General features: G+C 33.1%; 1 protein-coding gene across 1 annotated transcript; it reads right to left on the bottom strand.

The window, feature by feature from the left end:
* Window positions 1–293: 293 nt before the first annotated feature.
* On the bottom strand, window positions 294–21,459 carry LOC124538946. Its single transcript, XM_047116226.1, has 6 exons — window positions 21,306–21,459; window positions 11,234–11,314; window positions 3,265–3,351; window positions 2,264–2,512; window positions 1,909–2,050; window positions 294–1,424 (listed from the first exon to the last, which is right to left on the bottom strand). The coding sequence occupies exons 2-6, from the start codon at window positions 11,309–11,311 to the stop codon at window positions 1,210–1,212; spliced, it is 771 nt and encodes a 256-aa protein (XP_046972182.1). The 5' UTR covers window positions 11,312–11,314; window positions 21,306–21,459; the 3' UTR covers window positions 294–1,209.
* Window positions 21,460–23,358: the final 1,899 nt, after the last annotated feature.

Genomic DNA, 23,358 nt, shown 5'->3' with positions numbered 1-23,358 from the left:
TGCCTAGGCTTAAGCCCAAAATCATCGGTTAAGATGCACGCGTTCTAACCACAGGGCCATCTCAGCTCGCATTGCATTACTACTACTAAAGTTTTAGTGTTTTAAATGAAATTTTTTTAATTACTAGTAGTCGCCCGCGGCTTCACTTGTGTTGTAGGGTATGTGTTATGCAAAAAAGGAGTCTATGTTCTTAAAAAGTTTGTTCGTGAAAGAGCGACAAACATACAGACAGAGTTACTTTCAAATTTATAATATTAATATAGATTAAAAAATCTAAAATAATAAAAAAAAACTATTTATTCTTATATTTATTTAAATATGTCAAATTAACTTACAAATAACGTTATAATTAAATACCGTAGGAAGTCATACAATCACATTAACGAAAGTGTAAAGCTAAGTTGAGGCTTTAATATTTTACATAAATAACAGATAAATTATAATTAACACATTGATTATAGGAAACATCGCATTAAGCATTAAGATTTGGTGTTTATACCCTTATGTAAGTTATAGCTATACAGTATAATGTTGTATGGTTAAATTACAAAATGTCGTAACTACTGATAAAAGTTTACAGGACTTTTTTGTAGTTTTATAATAAATGGATTTATTTTATAACCAGTTTATATCTGCTCTGTACACCAGATATAGAAAGAGGTAGGCTCTTTCTATATCTGTTTTCCACCTCTACCTTAAGGTTGCCTGGAAGAGATCGCTGTGTTAGCGATAAGGCCGCCTCTTGTACATCTTTCATCTAACCGTGTATATGTGATTTATTTACTGGTGTACAATAAAGAGTATTTTGGTTTGATTTGATTTGATTTATCTTCAATTGGTGTAAATTAAATTTTAGTTATTTATGAATTACCAGCTGTCGCTTGCGGATTTCATTCTTGCTTCTTGCTTTATACAAAATTTCATCAAATTCGGTTCAGTGGTCTGGACGTAAAAGAGAGAGAGAGACATATAAGAGTTCCATTCGCCTTTATAATAGTAGTATAGATTAGAATAAAAGTACCCAATCACAGGATAGAACTGACTACAACGCTGGATCACCTTTAGCTGTTTCAGCGGATTTTTAAAATATTAGTGAGACATCAATATTAATCTTATCATAAAGCAACCGTTACGAGTTTTAATTCCAAATTCAATAATTGTAGATACGTTGTTTGTAATTCAACCAATGAAATGTTAAAAGCTATCAGATCAACACCTTTGTTGTGATTCTGTTTCGATTGGTAGTTCGGGTTTCTTATCTTCAATAACTAGAACTGCATCCCTTTTTTCGTCGACTCGAGTTGGGTGTCCGTTAATGAGACATTCGATGTAGGGTGGCGGCTGGTCGGCGTTCTTTTGTAATTTCTCATTACGCAGCTGAACGATGTATGCGTTTATGATCGTCATGAAGATTATTGCGACACCTAAAATATATATTGAATCCCATAAAAAACCTTTGTAATATCAATAAGAGCTGATTATTATAGTTTCATTTGAAGAGCTTCATTTCAAGGTAAGGAAGGTAATTCCACTCATGAATTATATCGAAATGCATCTATAATTTTGGTCGTTAGGCTTCAAACAAACTCAAGAGTCAGCCATTAAAAACCAATGTATAATAATAGTTAGTTTTCCTCGCAGCGCCAATATCTTTAACGATGGTAATCGTAGATTTGTAGTAAGCTAGATACTCCAAAACGTACGGTTATTATCGGCCATTTGTTGCTCAAATAGTTGTATTAATTTTGAGATAATTATTATGATATTCAAGTATGGTGGGATGACGTCAACATAGGTATGAAAAAGATGACATCTTGGTTTTCATACTATCCATCACTTGCCACCAATGAGCCAGCTCATTTGTTACATCTTGCCATTGATATAGATAAAAGCGGAATGTAAACTTACAAGCGTCCAAAGCACTGATGAAATAATAGGCTTCTGTGGATAAGTCTCTGCAGAAGTTAGGCCGGGCGAAGAAATACATAGCCTGGAGCACGAGTTTCACCAAAGACAGCCCAAAGAACATGCGCATTGGTTCTGGATCTTTCTATAAATGTAAAATAAGAATACGTTAATAATGTCTGAGTATTCAAGAAAACAGGAATTATTTTCCAAATTTTAAAATTTAGGTTTCCTTCAATAATTATCTTCCTAATAAATTGGACAAGGCGTGAGATGTTTGAAAAAAAGATAAAAATTTGATCTGAACTAAAATAGAATAGAAATATCTGAAATGGAATAGTAATTTAACATAATTTACCTTATGAACAGCGGAGACGAACGAAACCACGAATTGGAGCCAGATGACATTGATTAAGCAGTTGAGAATGTCAATCAAGTAGAGATGCAGCATCCCGGGATAGCACTTCGGTTGTGTCGGGATAGGCATATAATCAACATGGAAGTTGTTATAGGATGGGAGGATGAGAGGGAACGGATAAAAGCCATGAGTACCAATGTTTACGATCAGCAATAATGGTTCCAACCATGGCCAGTCGATGGATCGCAGCTGAAATAAAGTACAAGATTTTGTTAAAGTTGCTCAAATAGTATGCTCTAATTAATTGATTGATTGTCCATGTAGCTCTATTGAAATATTTACTAATCATTACATCATCGTATCTCAATGCTTATTGTCTTTTGTTATAACTATCATGACATAATATTGGAATAGATATATAGCAGGCAGAATATTTTGTGCCCAAGCGTGCATGAATTTAAAAAAATGGTTTGACACCACAATTTTATTTTAATTCTAATCGACGTAAGAAAATTTCGAATATCGAAATTTTAAATTAAATTTGATTTTTCTTTATTAAACAAAAGGTGTTATGGTCTATTCAAATTGAAGACGTAATGAAGGTAAACAAACGTTCAAATTGCGTATTCTATGTGATTTCCTAAATTGCGCATTACTAAGTGTTTTGGTATATATATATTTTAATTCAGCACTTTAATTTTGTTTTTTCGAAAAAGTTCCAATGATGTCTTCGCCGACGTTAAAAAGGACATTTTTTGACAGTCCATTATGAATATCATTGATTATAAACGCTCTTGGCCAATGCCATTACTTCAATTCGATGTCAATTGTAACTCTTGCTTTTGAAGTTGGAATAGACTAAATATTAACCAAACTCATTTGTTACTGTAGCCAGTTAATTAAAATTTACCATGTTCATCTATATTTTCAAGCACACTACCATGTGTTTATCAAATCTTAATTAGTTCACAGCAAAATACTAAGTAGGCATTGAAACTTACGATATCTCTGTCAACATCACATTGAAAGCCGTTGGACACAATAGCCACGATGAGAACATGACACCCGATGTCAATGATACTGGCGATCTGTGAACAATAACACGAAATGTGAACCATGGATTGGTTGTAATTGCTGTAACATACACCCACTGAGCGATAAGGAGCAACGCTTCTACCTGTTCCAGTATATATATTATTAACGCACATATCTATCATCGATCTATATAATTCCAGTGTATTGATATAAGACCACAATATCAGTAGGCGGACGAGCAAATGAGCCACCTTGTAACTGGTCACTACCGTCCATAATACCATACCGTACCATTAACAATGGTACTGCAAGAAATATTAACCATTATTTACATTACCAATGCTTCACCAACCTACTAGCTCACTCACCCTTCAAACAGGAACACATAATTACTGAGTACTGTTGTTTGACGGTAGAATATCTGACCAAAAATCCCTACCACCAAGTAAGTGTCAAATCCCAGATCAGGAAGAAAAAAAATATTAGGTCTTTCCATCAAAAAACAAACAGTAACAGAAAGGCGTCTAGAAATAGGATGTAAGTACACTCCCGTGCCTCCGAAAGCACATGAAGCTGTTAATCCTGTACTGAGCTCTTAAAGGTCGTGTTGGATTTGATATCAGATTATGATAAGGAAGATTGCAACTGCGTTTGCACATGTACACTATAATATTTCATGCAGACTCGTCTCGCTTAAACTTGGCTTAAAGCTATTGATAAATGAAGTCATAAATGGACGATGGTTGGGATTAATAAAATACATTATTTACCAACTAGTTACGACTGCGCCGACGAGGTGCAACCGGCTGATGAATAAGATCAAGATCAATGTTATAAATTCAAACTCTTATTAGTTATGTAATCGTCATATTCCGATGAACTCACATGGTTTGGAATGTAGATTCTATTGAGAATAAGCGGAAATTAATTTCATGCTTTCCTATATTGTTTTTTCACTTTTTATGTTATTATGTTATTATTTTAGTTCAGAACTTTTTATGTTATTATTTTAGTGGCCAGATATTTTAATCGAGTATTGCTATGTGTGTGAATATATATTATGTGCATTGAATATTGTACAAATATGTTGAGGTAAAGTTTGTATATATCCTTAATGCCTCTTCGTGTAGTCGAAAAAACATGGTCATTTTACTTTCTAAAAAAAAGTGATATACCAAGAAGACTTAAAAAATATACAAATTTGACCGCGTGGAATGGTGGCAAGAATGCTCGCAACATTTCGCTGTTGAATCGCAATTCAATTTACAGCCCTCCTGTTAAGCTATTGTTATGTTTTCACTTGTATAAGATGACAATATTCTGTGACTTTGAATCAATATGAATTGATCAGTGCCAAAACTCGGGCTTACATGATATGTCATGTAATATATACCAAAACAAGAATAATTATAAGAGTATAATACAACATTAAGATAAGATTCCAATACTCTATTTTATGGCGCAACTCATTTTAAATTTGGGATCTCACAAGATATTTAGTCGAGGTTGCTTGTATAGGAAACGTCCAATACCCCGTTGTCCAATTGGTCAGTGGTGTATTTTCAACTTAAAAAACTATTTCCAAAGAAGAAATTTAAAAAAAAGTATATTTAAAGAAAATACATTTTTTTAATCAAGTACGATAAAAAATATTAATCTTCTATATTAATAGCATAAGACATTTTTTGTCCCAGTGCTTGTAGCATATAAAAGGTCAGTTATGGTCTTATTTTGAAGAGCACCAGCCTTAGAAGTGCAAAAAATTGAAGATGATTCTTGATTGCAATTCAGTAAATTGTTACGATCTAACAAAGAATTAATTTCAGACAGCGAAAAAAACGTTACTGGCCGGATAGAAAGCGCCTGTATAAAAAAACTAATGTAAAACGTGCACACAACAAAACCTGTCATAAGTTTCGAAATTTGTTAAAATCTGTTGAATAAAATGGAAGTTTCGCTTGCGACCTACTGGTGAACATTCAACGGTAAATTGTTTAAAACTGATAAATAGCGTTCGATCGATAAAATGGCATATTAATATTTCTTTTTTTCTCTCTCTTATACTGATTCACATTAAAAAATATTTTAGAGTAACCAGAATTAGATTTATTTATATATTTTGTATATGCTGAGAGCGTACCCGCCTTAAAGGTGTTGTACTGACAATGATCTTATTTCAACCTCATACGTTCTTTTGGATTTGACACTGCTCATGAAATTCCTTCCTACCAGAAAGAGAGACTTTCCAGAAATTTGTTTGTACAAACATAGGAGAAGAGTTTATTCGATCACTCTCAAACTGCAAGAGATCTTCATTAGAAAAAGACATGCAGGCTGCAGGACTCGGTTAAGTTATTTTCCCAGGCCAGTTTCTGCCAACTGCCAGCTGCCCAGGATTCAAACCCATGACATTAAAGTCTACAAATGTTCAAGTTCTAGGCCAACGAGACAAGTATTCTTGATAAGAACCGTCACAGTTTAATTCGAGCAATCGCAATAACAAATAATCAAACCGTAACAAATATTATCGCCAGTACAAATATTTTTCACCAACGATAACACAAATTAAACGCCCACGCTGTGATTGATCTCGTTATTTAATTACTCTTACGAATGTTTTTGAAAACGTAGGTATTCATACCATAAGAGTCTTGTCTAGTTGGTAAATGAAAAAAAAGTATGTTTTTAATCCCAAACAGCGTTCATATATGACCTTTTACATATCGATTATAATATTTATCGACTCAAGAAGTTTCAATCACTGCGATCAATCTTAAGCGAGTGAAGCCTGTGCAAACGCAGGTGCAATCTTTATTCCTTCCTTATCATAATCCGATATCAAATCCAACACGACCAGTTAGAGATCAAGCACAGAACCTTCAATTTCACCTGCTTTCTAAGGCACTGGAGTGTTCATATATCCAACTTCTAGATGACTCGCTATTACTATTTTTTTTGACAGAAAGACCCTATATTTTTTATTGTGGTCTGGCATTGAACGCTTACTTGGTGGTAAGGATTTTTGCAAGCCCGTCTGGGTAGGTACCACCTACTCAATAGATCCCACTAAAAAGCAGTACCCAGTATTGTTGTGTTTTATTTTGAAGGAGTAGGTAAGCAAGTGTAACTACAGGCATAAGGGACATAAATTCTTAGTCCCCAAGGTTGGTTGGTTGGTTCCCAAGAAATGGGTAATATTTTTACAGCGTCTTTGTCATAGACAAGGTTGTCCATTTTCGTGTCCGTTAAACTATTACATAAAAAAAAATCTATCGATTTTGAGTATAGATTCAAAAAGAAGAAACTCAGTAATTATTATTTCTTGTGCTCTTTATAATATTTATTTGTAATATTTCAATTTGCACGAGCATTGTACTCTAACACATGAAAGATATTTCATTTTAATATTCCACGCTTTATTATAGACGTCACATACAAGTAGACGTTTTGTTATTGTATTCATAATAACACGAATTCATGCCGAGAGTTGTTTAGACTATGAAGTTGATAAAATATTGTTTGTGTAAGCTCATTAAGGTTTGTTTGGTGTGGGTAAATTATTGGAAATTGATTAATATTGATTATTATATATACTTCAATAAATAAAGAACCAATTTTTTTCATAGTCTAGGTCTGATGGGACGGCAATCGGACACCACCGAAGATCAGGTGCAGTGTTAACGACTTTAAACGTTTTCTTTATAAAAGTGTATGTTGATAGCTTCTAGTACTCCGGATCGCTACTGTAAGGGTGAGGTTTCTTCACGATGTTTCCCTTCAATCTTCAGATAAGAAACGGGTATTCTAACCATTGGGTCATCACTCTAGATTATAAACTGTTCGTACCAAATAATCTCATTAATATAATAAATGTGAAGCTGAGTTTGAGATTGACTATTCAATCGATAGAAAGCATACAAGTTGTGAAGCAAGAGTAAAAATTGAAAATAATAGGATTCCTAACATTTGTCCAGATTCCAATCATTGGCCAGTGAAACAACGAAAACTAATATAACGATAAATCCCCATGTAATGATACAAATTAAATGGGCATACGGACATGTTGGATATAACCGTTTTTTTACAGAGTGCAACTGTTTTATAGGCTATATAGAAAAGGTTCATAATGAATTCATTATTGTCTTTTGCAGATACCAGGTTGAAGTTTATTAATACACGTTGCAAATCTTCATTTACACGGCTATACGTGTAATGCTAACTGAATAGCAACTGCCCAAGCGATCGATACCATCTTTATTGATCGTATTATACGAGTACATTCAGAATTTAAAATTGTTTTTGTTTTTTCATACTAGTGACCCAACCCGGCTTTGCACAAGTGCAATGCTGATACTAAGTAAAGTAGGGAATGTCTTAATTTGAAGATTGTCTACGTATTATATACAAAAAAACTTCGTCTCGAATCATTCCATTTATTAAAAAATACCGCATCAAAATCTACAAATAAATAAATATGAGACAACATCACATACATTACTCTGATCCCTATGTAAGTAGCTAGAGCACTTGTGTTATGGAAAATCAGAAGCAAAGACGGTACCGCAAACACCCAGACCCAAGACAACATAGAAAACTACATTGACTCGGAATCAAACCCGGGACCTCGGATTGGCGTACCCATGATAATCGGTGTACACACAACTCGACCACGGAGGTCGTCAATTTAAATCTGTTGCGTAATTTTAAAGATCTAAGCATACATAGGGACAGACAGCGGTAAGCGAAGGTAAGCTTTGTTTTACACTATGTTATGATGATGATTAAATTGGTAGCCATGATGATGTGTTTTGTAACTATTCCGTACCTGTATGAGTAATTGTGTATGTGTGAGTATATTTAGGTTTAATGTCATGATCGTTTATTCTATTCTAGATCAAAGCACACATTATTACGGCACGTATTTAACGATAAAATAAATCTATATCGAGATCATTCAGTACCATAGCTATATGAAAATATTTATGTTAAATATGTCATACTTTGCTTATAACGAATTACCTTGAAACATTGTAACCTTGAAATTGAACATGAATGTAAGTGACACGTGACACTTTCAAGCGTGACGCTTACATTAGGTCGTAATTAGATATGACAGCTATATTTAAAAAGCAAACGCATTTATATGTTGGTATATTAATAGTTATAAGGTCTTGGTTGTCGGTTCAGGCAAAAAAAGCCTATGTCTTTCTTGGAGTTCAAGTTTAAATTAAAGTAAAGTAACAGCCTGTAAATTTCCCACTGCTGAGATAAGGCCTCCTCTTCCATTAAGGAGAGGGTTTGGAACGTATTCCACCACGCTGTTCCAATGCGGGTTGGTGGAATGCACATGTGGCAGAATTTCGATGAAATTAGACACATGCAGGTTTCCTCACGGTGTTTTCCTTCACCACCGAGCACGAGATGAATTATAAACACAATTAAGCACATAATATGTATAGTGGTGCTTGCCTGGGTTTGAACCCGCAATCATCGGTTAAGATGCACGCGTTCTAACCACTGGGCCATCTCAGCTTGTTCAAATTTGCTTCATACCAAATTTCATCAAATTCGTATCAACGGTTTGGTCGTGAAAGAGCAACAGATAGACAGAGTTACTTCACATTTATAATATTAAATATAGATTATATATGTATCCATGTAATTAACTAATTTCTTCCAATAGATAACTGAATTAGTTTCTTGCGGTATTTATGTCGGTGTTAATACCATATTGGACAAATTACTTGTGTTTGTTACTACACTGGCACAAGTTATCTGTGCCTTACCCAAGCCCCAAATATATTGCTCTATGGCGATATATTAATGACTAAATTACCCAAAACCTTCACGCAACAATGCGTTCAAATCATCAAAACAATCATCTCAAATGGCTTAGGTATTTGTAATTACTAACCAATTATCAGGGAGCGAAGTACAATGATCCCGCGTCGTCTGTGTTATCGTATATATGGTCAGCGTTTTGAAAATTTTTGTTACTACATTAATACCAATAAAATTCGGAAAACTTTCTACAAGACTGTTTCACAATTATTTTTACTCAAGAATGCTGTGCAGATAACATACTTGAATTTTATATATTTTTTACTATTCTTATGCGCTACCTAATGAAAAATTTGCCTACAGAGTGCAAGAAAAAAATATTGCACAATAAAAATTAAACTCGCTCAATCTTTTGTTTAATCATTGTGCAATGTTTCAATACTATCCTTAAACGTTCAATAATATTGTGCATATAGCTATATTGTGCAATATTATTGCAGGTGTATGGGGCGCCTTAGACGCAAGATCCCTTATAAAGGGCTTATACAGGTGAAGGTATGCTATTCAGGATGCAACGAATCGTTATGTTATTGTGCCGTTCTTATTTTTTTAATTAAAAATTCAATCAAAATCTTTCAATAATTTGATGTTTCACGTCTACTGGTAATCACGTTAAAGTAAATCAAATCAAAATAGATTCAAATACAAGTAGGCTTTTATAAGCACTTTCGAATCGCCATTTAACAAATTATATTAAGAAAGGAATGTAGATTCTAGCGACAAATAAACAGCAAGAAAATCAATAGTTTTTCTTTTCCTCATTTAAATCTACAAGGTCATGGTAGTCAAATACAATTATATATGTATATAATATATCCTGCCTGAAAGTCAAAAAGTAGTCAGTCTTTCATTTTGTCAACAAGGTCAAGATTTCCTGATAGTCAGTACTGAAACAGTGTTAGATGTATCGCGCTTCAGTAGAAGATCCTTACTCACACTTGCCTTTATTAAGATATCCGGATTGTTCAGGAAACACAGTTGTCGGACATTCCGCATGAGAAATGAGGTAGGAAAACGATTCGTGAGAATGGATGCAATTTCAATGTGTTTACTTTTATCAGGCGTGTGTGGCAAAAGAGCGATGGCAGGCTCTTTCCAACGGTGTGACCGTTGGAAAGAGCCTGCCAGTGTCGCCCATGGGCAACACTGAAAGGCTTACAGGTACAATGTCATTATGAAATGTGCTGCCTTTTTTCTAGAAGTCTCTCGGTTCGAGACCGGCGAAAGCTAATTTCACAGTACGAAATTTAGAATATTCTACATAGAAGCGTTAAACTTGCTTATTGATTGTCAAAAATCCATTTTCGATTCGGAAATTAATAACTCAGACGTCAGACATCACAGCGATCCCGTGGCGTCCTCCGAAAGTTGTAGAGGGTACCGGTGGTTTTTTAGTGGGTAAACCTGGTATACTAGGGCGTACTCGGCGTTTAGGGCTCCGAGGAGTCACACCCCCCCCTCACTTTCCATCACGTGGGGGAAGCACATAGTGCGTTTTTCCAGCGTTAAAAAAAAGACGTCAGACATCTCACTTTTTATTTAAGTTGCATGATGGTGATGTTTCATTTCCAAGATGTGTGTAAAGTAATCGGGTTTTTGATTAATCCTTTGGCGTACGTATGTTTTAGCACATATTTGTTATTAGAGATTCATACTCAATAGATCCTATTACCTTGATTTAATATATAGATAACAAATTTAAAAGTACCAAAAATAAGTGTATTTAGTTCCAAATATTTTTATACTTTTGTGTTTCCTATTTTGATCCAATGAATGATCTTAAAATGAAATATTGTGACAGATTTTTTTTAAATAAAAGGTTTAATTCTAATTTACATTACTAAAAACTTAATTAAAAAAATAAATATATTTGTATCAAATACTAGTTTGCCAGCGAGTGACGAGAAATGGGGGTTCAGTACCCTTATGACAAAAATGCAATATCCTCTTTTCTGTATATTTTCAGATTGCTTTGAGAAGTAGTGACTTAAAAGTGTAACAAAAACAAACTCAATTTCACAGTTATAATATAAGTTAGGATTAAACTTTATATTCATTCATTCTTGTTGTAGGTATTCTTGTAGTTGTACTTACGAGGTTCAAGTATCCAATTATGAAACATTTAGCACGAAGATTGTCGCCGCTACAAAATGCGTTTTTCAAGATTTTCATTATCTGTGGACAAAATAAGTAAAATTAAAATTAATCATAATAATCTTCTAATTGATATTAAATTTGTAAATTAAAAAGGTTAACTTTGAAAGACTAAATAATTTCTTTATTTTTTAAAATTTTTCTTTTTATAAATTAACTTAAAAGCATGAAAACTATTTCATCTATTTCAATAATAATTTAAATTTAAAAAGAAAATATTTTTGTGATTAGTTATTCATTTCAATTATCATTTTGTTGAAAAAAATAAACATGTATTCTCGACATATTTAAGTCGGGATCTTAATCAAACTGTACTTCACACAACACTGACTGTAAAGCTGTTTTTTTTCTGATCAAAATAATATTGAAATAACTTCGTTTTCCGTCTCACATTTTTTTAAATTTTGACCGATAATTATGGTTGAAATATCGACAAATATCCAGTGTTTAATCGTTTTTGTAAAACAAAAGAAAAAAAGAGATTTTAATTGATATTGTATTTGCATATTTGACAAATTTTGAAAAAAACTAAAGACGTCCACTTTTGGATTATGCATATGGGGGTTAAAATTTAATAGTTAATTTATTGCAAATAGTCACCCCTATCACCTCCTAACGGATATACGTCGGATTGTCAATAACCCTGTATTTCTTAATACATTGAAATAAAACTGTTTAGGGCTTTACGTGGTGGATAAAAAATTATACTGTGATTGATATATCTGGAATACATGGTTTATTATTATCTATATATGAGCAGAGATGGACCAGTGGTTAGAACGCGTGCATCTTAACCGTTGATTGCGGGTTCAAACCCAGGCAAGCACCGCTGATTCATGTGCTTAATTTGTCTTTATATTTCATCTCGTGCTCGGCGGTGAAGGAAAACATCGTGAGGAAACCTGCATGTGACAAATTTCATAGAAATTCTGCCACATGTGTATTCCACCAACCCGCATTAGAACAGCGTGGTGGAATATGTTCCAAACCTTCTCCTTAAAGGGAGAGGAGGCCTTTAGCCCACCAGTGGGAATTTACAGGCTGTTGTTGTTGTTGTTATTATCTATAACATCGCATCTTATACTTAATAATTAGTCGAAGAAACTTTCGTTTATTTTATGACAAGAAAATGAAACAAAATATCATTTTTATTTCAAATGTGAATTTATAATACAAATTCTGTGTAAAAAGTTGCTGAGATGGCCAAGTGGTGACGACTTGTGAAGTTCCAGGAAATACATGCAATATTTATTTTATACAAGCTCGGAGAAGAAGAACTGAATTTTGATTTGATTGAGTTAATAAAAAAATCTTATTTCAACGGTGTCTTAAGGGAACGTAAATATGACGATTGAAAAGAGCCACTATTGTGTTAGAATTGGTATACAGATTTTCGAAAGGATAGTTTTTTTTTTATGGTATAAGTTGGCGGAAGAGCATATGGGTCACCTAATGGTAAGTGGTCACCATCACCCATAGACAATGAATGACAATGTAAGAAATATTAACTATTCCTTACATCGTCAATGTGCCACCAACCTTGCGAACTAAGATATTATGTCCTTTGTCCCTGTAGTTACACCGGCTCACTCACCCTTCAAACCGAAACACAGCAATACTGAGTACTGTTAATTTGGCAGTAGAATAAGTGTGGTTGGTGGTAGGGCTTTGTGGCACCCAGTTCTAACTCAATCGGAATTTTTTTTAGTAAGGCATTAAACTTATTCTTATGAAATTAAAATTTTCGTCTTAACGCTAAGAATTATTCCAAGCATAAGTAGGTATAAATCTATCACAATTTTCTTTGAAGTTGCCATCAATCAATTAGGATTCAATGAATGAGAAACTAAACAATTCATCTATCGAGAACGTCCTTGAGAACTGACCTCATTCCTCTATTTTTGTTACGAAAAAAGGTTTTATATAAATCGAAAATGAAATTCTTACAAAATATTGTCTTCTTCGCTATCGAGAAATGACGGAGTTACTTAGCCCTCCAATGATATTCCGTAAGGAACAAAGACAGTCAACCCAATCGTATTTTTTTTAATGTATTCTGCGTATTGTTTACAAACATACATATTTTACAATCGAGTTCTATGTCGAATTTTTAGTTTGTTCTTAAAGAATAGATACCGACATACATATATTTATCTACGTAAATGTATTGACGTATACTGAATTACAAAATTTCAGGACATATTCGTTGAAAATACATCAATTAAATTAGGTCAATTAATAAAGTGACGAGCTATATCAAAACAGATTTTCATAGAAATGACAGACAGGCATGGACATGGCATATATGAAGATTTAATGCTCGATGTAAAAAAAAAATCATGGCTGATTCTTAATGAAGAGGTGAGACATTCCACCAAAAAACACATGAAATATAATTTAAATCGACTCCTACAGGTTTCGTCGGGGTTTCCTTCACCACCGGTCACGAGACAAATTATAAAGTCACATTATTACATTACATATTTTTTTACATACTTTACATATTTTTCCTTTTATTTTTCACACAATGGAGTCTTTCTGAAAGTGATCTGTGCCCCTGAGGAAAGACCGAGTTACACAATTGCTACAATTGCGATGATCGTCATGGGCACGGATACGAGAGGCGACGTTGTCGCGTTGATATAACGTATTAAAAGATCATCTAGTGTTGTGAACTTCACTAATAGCTCGGTGGACCGCTACTCAAGGGCGAAATGAGGTACTACTCACTCCCATATGCCGCTATCCCATCTTGCCTCATAATACGTATTATAAAGAAATAGAGCTACTGACATTTATAATATTGGTATTTCGTATAGGTTGGGTACTGAAAACGACCCGGTTTTTTAAGTTTAAAAAAAAATTCAAAAGTGCTTATAGAAACCTAATTGAACAACAACAACAAACAACAAAAACAGCCTGTAAATTCCCACTGCTGGGCTAAAGGCCTCCTCTCCCTTTGAGGAGAAGGTTTGGAATATATTCCACCACGCTGTTCCAATGCGGGTTGGTGGAATACACATGTGGCAGAATTTCTATGAAATTTGTCACATGCAGGTTTCCTTACGATGTTTTCCTTCACCGCTGAGCACGAGATGAATTATAAAGACAAATTAAGCACATGAAACAGCGGTGCTTGCCTGGGTTTGAACCCGCAATCATCGGTTAAGATGCACGCGTTCTAACCACTGGGCCACCTCGACTCAAATTGAACAAAGTATATATATTATTTTGATTTTTTTTTTTGGATCGTATCTATCGATTTTTTTCATAATATACAGTTAATTTTGAAGTTGTTCTTGCATAATAGCTCAACTGATTCGACATATTCATAATCATCTTGTTTTATTGAATAATGTAAATTTTATGTATGCCACATAAAATTTACATTATTAATGCCTTTAAACATTGTGGTATAATTATGCAGAAAAATTAAAACGTCGCTGTTTAATTAATATTAACAAGCATTAATTTATTTATTCTTTATGTTCAATCTAATGAATTAAACATATTATATCTTAATTATACTAAGGTAACTTTGAGGTAACGTTACAAGGATTAAAACAGTTTTCGTTCTACAAAAAGACCTGTCCGAACTATATATATGTACTTTTGAGACCGGAGACTCCCAGTGGGATGTTAAAATGTATTTTTAGGATTTACTTTAGATTCACAGTTCCAGAGGACTTCTTATTTGTTCTTCCTTGAAGGTAAACTCGGTTCCGAAGTATACGCGGTTAGGAAAATTAATTCAACAGTAAATGATTATATATTTTAATGTATTATAAAATTTGCAGTTTAATAATTTAAAATCATTACTCTCATATTTATAAGCATTATATTAACTTATTGATTTTCAAATTAAAAACTAGTTCTCTTTTTTGACAGTTTGTGATTGTTAACAAATATTCAGTATAAGAAAGAGCAAACAAAGAGGCGATCGTTTTATTCCCATTTTTTTTTATAATGAATTCTGCAACTTACAAATCTGTGTTAACACAATAACTAGTGTTAACACAGTTACAGGTAGTCTGGAAGAAATGGCTAATAAGCCATAAGGCCGCCTTTTGTTTCACCATTAGTTTATTAGTTTGTATATTCTGTAATCGCTTCTGATTGTAATTGTGGTATACAAAAAAGTGTTAAATAAATAAAACAGAAATACAGATGACATATACTCTATCTATGTCTTATCAGCAGAAAAAAATTCTTATGAGTTCGATTAAACTGGAGTCACCAAATCACGGTAAGACACTATGCCGATTTAATTGAGAATGTTTGATACTCCCTTTATTAGGATGCATTACCATCAATTAACTCACTAATTTACCTAATAAACCAAATAAACCAACCTTTTCACATGCAAGCGTTCCTCAATATACTTTTTTATTTAGGCATAGAAGCATTTTTTTTCTTTCGTATAGGTTTGCGGACGATGGTAAGAAGCTGTAAGAAATATTAATTATTCCTTACATCGTCAATGTGCCACCAACCTTGGGAACTAAGATGTCATGTCCCTTGTGCCTGTAATGATAGTGGCTCACTCACCCTTCAAACCGGAACACAACAATACTGAGTACTGTTATTTGGCGGCAGAATAACTGATGAGTAGTTGGTACCCAGCCGGGCTTGCACAAAGCCCTACCGCCACGTAAATTTTATGTCTTTCTGGTATAAATGTATCATGTTTAGTTTTGGGATTACAATCCGGCATCGAAATGTATCCATTCTTCGAGTGGGATTGTCGTCCCAACTAAATATGAGTATTGTAGTATGAATATATGTTTGCTTAATATGAATGTATCTATTTTAATAAACGCTTGTGCACTTTAGCATCACTACATAATATATATGTATATGTGGTAGAATTTTATTAAACGCTTATAATTTTTATCGTGGTTATACAGTGCCGAGTTGGAATTAATTGTAAACACAAACACAAATTAGCCGAATAAATAAATATATTGCTGAAGAGTATAGACTGTCTTAATATCTAATTCTACGGCGACGTTATCATAGTCCAGTCGAAAAATGTGAGGCTCCGTATTCACGAAAGTGTTCCTCACGCAGTTGTGGCAATTACTAGACACACTAACACCTGTGTCTACTACACGGAAGATGGTGACGACGCTATCGGCAGATTCATCGGCCGAGCGGCGGGTGCTTCAGAAAGGACCATCCTTGAGCACAGCCTCAAGACATCTATACATAAACGCGACATCAGAATCGCCGAGGCCGTGCTCTCCTTGATCAAACGCGGACCAGGACCCGCTGGATTGTAGTAATTCGAACACATATACTGCTGTATATTTTTATTTATATATTATTTATTATAGTTTATTTATTATTTTATTATATATTATTTATTATAGATTACGTATATATTATTTAAAAAAAAAAAAATCAGTGTGGGCCACGTCTAGATGACGATGATAATGATTTCCAGCGAAGATCTGCTGATGTTTAGTATAAAATATAAAACGCCAAAATGTAATTATAAAAGGTAAAAAAAGGCACGGGCATCTGCGAGCCTGTGGATGTTGTATTTTAAATAAAAAAAAATATATATCTAATTCGATCTCGAAAAACGATCTAATCTTTTCTTCTACGCAAGTCTTCTATCCAATATTCGTGATCCAGCACAAGACAAATAAGTTAGATATAGTATTATATTTAAAAAAAACTAGTTACATATCGTTTTCGCCTACAATAACAATGCACATTAATATGAAATCAATCATCCAGAACAAAATCCTCTTTGGATTAAAATGTACTCCATAAAATCGGCAACAAATTATAGGAAAATAACAAAGTTGCGTTAATCAAATCGACGGTTTGCAATTTCACTTCCATTGTTATTGTATTTCAATACAGGAACAAAATGACGTAAAATACTTTAGCTAGTCACCACTTATATAACATTCATAATGCCACCGACATTAAGTACTGTATATGCGCTTCCAAGCGCAAAAAAATTTTACGAATCCTTTGCAATTTGTTTACGCCAATCCATTACAAATTGACGCTACAAGATTCACCAACGAATCCTCACAAGGAACCATATTTCCTGACTCGTTCTTTGAAACAAGAGTGAGCCCGCTAAGGCGTGTTTTATGTTACAAGCGTTCAACCGTCATTTCACTCCCTTAGGGGGCAAATTTCCAAAATGCATTCCTTACAGGGTGACTAAATAAAACGATCCAAATTTCAAGGTCATAACTCTAATATATTACGCTCGGCTATGATGAATCAGTGAGTCAGGACTTGTTATTTTATATATTATACATAGATGTAAAATTGAACATCAAGTGCCATTTAGCCAAATTATTTTCAACCGACTTCCAAAAGGAGGAGGTTATCAATTCGTCTGTTTTTTTTTTTTTTTTTTTTTTTTTTTTTTTTTATGTTTTTTACCTCATAACTTTTTACTGGGTGGACCGATTTTGATAATTTTTTTTTTGATTGAAAGGTAGTGCTTCCCGTGGGGTCCCATTTTTTTTATTTTTTTTTCCGATGATGGTATCCATGTGAAAACGACATAAGTCTTAAATTTGCATTATGTATATGCGCGACAAATAGGTGAATAACTGAAAATCACGTTAACCAATTTTGATAATTCTTTTTTTATTATAAAATATATACTTCAAGGGTAATTTGGTGAAAGTTTGGTAAGGTTCTGAGCACAGGATCCATGACAAAGTAACGGAACGGAAGGGAACGGAACAATTCTGAGGAGCACGTTAACGATACTCGGTCGAATCTTTTATTTATAGGTTATTTGGATATTTGAGTCACCTTCCGTAATGTGGTTATGTTTATGTAATTATCATAGTCGAATATTATAATCAAGTAGCTACCCACCCGGTTTCGCACGGGTGCAATACTGATACTAAATATACTACAGAATTTGTTTATTTACGACATCACATCGCAAACTTCTAAAATTATCAGTGTTTCTTTACTATATTGTTCATGTATTATATACACAAACCTTCCCCTTGAATCACACTATCTTTTAAAAAAAACCGCATCAAAATCCGTTGCGTAGATTTAAAGATATAGGGACAGAGAAAGCGACTTTGTTTTATACTATGTAGTGATGGAACTCCTATACGGCTCGCAGTTAGGGTGCGATATGGGGCAGAATTTCTTACTATCTTTAATCAAATTTTGTGTATGTGATGTGATGTCATATGATGTACGAAATATAGTTGGTCTTTTTCAAAGATTTTTTTGCTGATTTCGATTACAGCTCTTTCGAGGGATCCTTGTAGTTTACGCCGCGTGACGTATTAAATCCGCATTTTCGAAAGTCTATTTTTGCTTTATTCGCAAGTTTCCTTTGAAATTGTCCTCGAAGTAGTTTCTGACTCATATAAACGGAACGCTTAATCTATCCATATTAAAAAAAATTAGTTAGTCAACATCAGCTTCACTTAAAATCAAAAAATAAATAAAATTTTAACAAAAAGAAAAACCGACTTCAAACAAAACACTATTTTAAAACAAATGAATATGCACGAAAAAGTAATAAAAATAATTGCGTATTCAACATATTTTTTAGAGTCTTCCTAAGTTAAATGAAATGAAAAATATTAGACTACTTAAAAGTCGATTAACGATTATATCATGTAGTTATAATTATTGTTATATTTGGAGTCGGTGTCAGCCAATAAAACCCTACAGTATATCTATCAAAAAACAATACGAGAATACTTTAACAAATATGTTTTTTACAAATTACCTTTTACACAATAATATACTGGATCAATCAAGGGGCTCGTATCACTTCTTTCTTTTGATTGTTGGGGCAAGGGCACCGTGGCTGACACCGGCTCCAAATATACCAATAACTATAACTACATGATATAATCGTTAATCGACTTTTAAGTAGTCTAATATTTTTCATTTCATTTAACTTAGGAAGACTCTAAAAAATATGTTGAATACGCAATTATTTTTATTACTTTTTCGTGCATATTCATTTGTTTTAAAATAGTGTTTTGTTTGAAGTCGGTTTTTCTTTTTGTTAAAATTTTATAATTTGTCAATTCATCAATTGTGACAGCTACTAAATCTTATTTACGTACTGAACATCAAATTACAGAGGGAGCCTTTAATATTTTTATGTTGCTTTTAAATTGTTTGTTTGTTGAGTTTTACGAAAGAAACTAAAAATGTGGAGTGTACAATAGGTAACATATATAATTTTATATAAATAGATTATATGTATTGAAATTAATAAAAAGTATTATATTATTGTTAATAATGTCGTTGTTTCTTAACCAGAAGATCATATATAGATCGATCCACGGAGCCGTTCCATACTTAGTTATCAACGTGCATTGGTATTAGTGATATGCTTATAAAGTATCTTAGTGTGTGTAAGATGACTTCAAAGACAGTAAAAAAAATATACTAATTAGATTATATGATGTCAATGACGCTGATAACTTAAACTAGAAGGCTACGCTATCGTGAGTGTATTTACATCCTCACAGTTTAAGTCATTTTATATGTAACTAGCGACCCTCCCCCCCCCCTTTTCTTATTTCCTCGCGACTTCCTATTTATTTACGATAACACATAAGAAACTTCTAAAATTATCAGTGTTTATTATATTGTCCATTTATTATAAGCAATATACTTCCTCTCGAATCACTCTATCTATTAAAAAAAACCACATCATAATTTTAAAGATCTAATCATACATAGGGACACAGCGGTAAGCGACTTTTTTATACCATGCAATGATGATTATGGTAAAATATAAATTGTTAATTACAATAAGACGCACAATTAGAAGTTTTGACATCTTTACATATTAATTACATGCGAATTTTCAAATAAATTTTTAAATAAAAAGGAAGAAGTGTCTTCTAGATGTCCGCTAGGTACCTGACCCTATATGAAATAATCTTTCAATCATTGTTTATAATACCACGCGCAATCGATCATGGGTTCTAAGAGGTTATGTAAATTGTGTCTGTCATTACACTGGCTCACTTGAAACTGGAACACGTACTGGAGAGTATGTCAAAGTTAATAAGTACCTCATTGCCTATTCATTCATAATTCAGTAATCATAATTAGATAATTATATCGGCTTACTACAAGATATACTTAAGATTACTTAATTTTTTATTAATTATTTACGTGTAAAATAAACGACCCGTAATGACCCATTGGTTACGAAATGTCAAGAAAAGCATCGTGAGGAAACCTGCACGAGGTGTATAATAATCGACCACTTGTAACCAACCCGAATTGGACCAGCGTGGTGGAGTATATCAAGGTTTCTCCTCAAAAAAGGAGGGGAGGCCTATGCCCACTTGTTTGCTAATAACAGGCTGTTTCTTTAAGTACATAATGCACTCTATAAATCTAGACGTAATAATGAATTTAAAAAGTAATATTAAAAATAGTAATTAATTAACAATTAATTAACTCTTGTCAGCTAGCTAGTGTTAATTAGTTATTAATTAATTGCAATAACATGTAACACCTCGAAGCTATTATTTTCTAGTATTATCTGTCAAATCGCCATGTTTGAACTTGTCTGGAATTGAATTTACGATTTTGTTGCAAAGTTGCATCTGGTATTTGATACAGATTATAATTAGCAAATAAATAAATGTATTGGCTGAGGTAACGATGTAAATATTTATAGTTGTGATACACTATGATAATACTTAGATTTTAATAGTATTTTTAATTTACATACATAATAAAACATGTAATTAGAAATAATCTTTATACTCGATATGGTAGGTATTGTTATCATTATGAAAATAAAAATTTTAAGGAAAAAATCGAATATAATGCTTAGTTTTATGTACATATGTATGTATGTATGTTTAAAACATTAGTTTAGTTTCTACACAAGTTTTACATTCTTCAATATAAAGTGCAATAGCAATTATAATTATTAAGTAATACATTTGTATAGCGCGTTTTATGATGTATATTAAGAGCAGGTTAATGACTTCGAAGATAGTCTAATGCTACTTACCAATTTACTTTGATTTATACACAAATATACACAAAGAAACAAGGAATAATGTTAAGGAATAACAAAATCACTCCGTAAATACGGACGCCGTCAAAATTACACCAAAACTGTTCCGATCGCAGTGTTGAGACTACGCAGTAACTCGTGCGCATGCATTGTGTTTGTTTGTGTGCGTTAGACACAGAGTATAAAGCGACTAGAGCTGTTCTTAGACATTATAACAGCCTCATAATTATATCAATTCATTATATATTTTACACGTTTGCCTAAGTCATTGTAATAATTAACTTAAGAGAGGAAAGTTATGTATTAGTTGCTATATAATTCAATTCTTGAAGACTAAAAACTTATTACAATGTATCAAACAATAGACTTATGTGATTTCACCATTTCTAAAGTAAACGTGTTTTGTTAAATTGAAATGTGTGGCCTCTGTACTATAACTAATCTGTGTACAATTTCAAGCCTGTGTGTGTATTAACCTTCTTGGAAAGCCCAGAGCGATTGCAGCCATGTGTTATGTACGAAATCTTCTTGTGTTATATACATTACCTATTACATATCAGTTGTTTGAATTTTTTTTGTTAAGAAACAATCAATGTACACGCAATTAATTGAATTTTCGCTTTTGTTAAAGTTACGTTTAGCGCCATCTATTGGGGAATTGTTGTACTAACACGACTGTAATCAATGCATTAGAAATTACATTGGAAAGTGCAACTGTTGATTCATGAGCATGAAATAATTTGATACATTACTTTAGTAAATCATTTTTACGCAATTATATGTATAATATGATGTAATTATGAGCACCTAGTCAAATTATTTAACTACAGATAATAAATATTGTTTACCATATTGTACCTCATTCAATATATGTCTAAGGAAAATAAATTGATTATTAAATGTAATTAATGTAAGCAATGTTATTATTTATTCACACAATACAACATGCATAGAGAATCGAACTGGAATTTATTTTAAGCATATGAGAAATTAAATAAATAAATAATAGTATTATATGGCGTTAAATAAATAAAAAGAATTTAATTAATAAAATAGACATATTTTCTGTTTCTTTATCGTATTTATAAATAGCGAAGTATTGGGTGATGAAGAAGGGGCATTGTATTGCCGTTTGCCGTTACGTCATACGAGCCTGCCCCCCATAATAAATGTTGCACGTAAAAAAAATCCATTATTAAAAATCTCAAGAGTTAAATGTGAACACCTGTTTCATTTCACTCGTTAGTCCGTTTCTTGTGCAGCATTAATGTCAGTGGTAGCATATTAATAAAAAAATCGATACTATCGCCAGGTGTGCTATCACCGATGCATTATAAATAGCGCAGATGCGGCCGCATCGTGAATGTTGAATGGCGGGGCAAATAGTCAACGGAAAGTTTGTCGTTTATTAACGAGTTACTCGATATCAATGATTGCTAGCGTTCTAATGTTTTATATGTTAGGTATTATTGTTTAACTGTACTACTAAAAAAGGAGGTTATCTGTACGACATGAATTAAATTGAATTTAATTTTATTATGATAAGCCATTTAGGTTTCCAAGCACGTTTGCATAATTTTGTAAATGTATGTTTGTTTGGGGTTTTTTTATGACATAGGTGGCAAACGAGCAGGAGACTCACCTGATGGAAAGTGACTACCACCGCCCATGGACATCTGCAACACCAGGGGTACGCTCTCTTCTTGAAGGTTCCCATGTCGTATCGGTTCGGAAAAACCGCCGGCGAAAGCTGGTTCTACAAAGTGGTTGTGCGAGGCAGAAAATGTGTAAGAAATCGCGCTGTTATGGATTTTCGGACGAAATGTCCGAAGGTGAAATTCAGCAGCCGGGATTAATCCCAACAATTCCTCGGAACATTTCCCGTGAAAAATTAGGTAGTTTGTTCACGAATTTCTCGTCAACTAAAAGTCGTAATAAGATGATCATTTTTAATTCAAGTTAGGTACACTCCAATTTGAGCACATTGTAAGTTTCATTAAAATCGGTCTAGTAGTTTCATATGTATATTTTTTATTTTTAGTTCACT

This window comes from Vanessa cardui, chromosome 21, assembly GCF_905220365.1.
Source record: "Vanessa cardui chromosome 21, ilVanCard2.1, whole genome shotgun sequence".
Taxonomy (NCBI): Eukaryota; Metazoa; Arthropoda; class Insecta; order Lepidoptera; family Nymphalidae; genus Vanessa; species Vanessa cardui.
The sequence above is the reverse complement of the archived record's forward strand: the minus strand, read 5'-3'. Positions and strand labels throughout refer to the sequence as shown.

Excerpts from the sequence above, each read along its gene's own strand:
- LOC124538946 (XM_047116226.1), bottom strand. The coding sequence starts at position 11,311 with ATGAAAATCTTGAAAAACGCATTTTGTAGCGGCGACAATCTTCGTGCT. Across the intron at positions 2,513-3,264 it reads GTGATGTTGACAGAGATATC|CTGCGATCCATCGACTGGCC; the intron begins GTAAGTTTCAAT and ends ACTTTATTTCAG. Across the intron at positions 2,051-2,263 it reads TCGTCTCCGCTGTTCATAAG|AAAGATCCAGAACCAATGCG; the intron begins GTAAATTATGTT and ends TTACATTTATAG.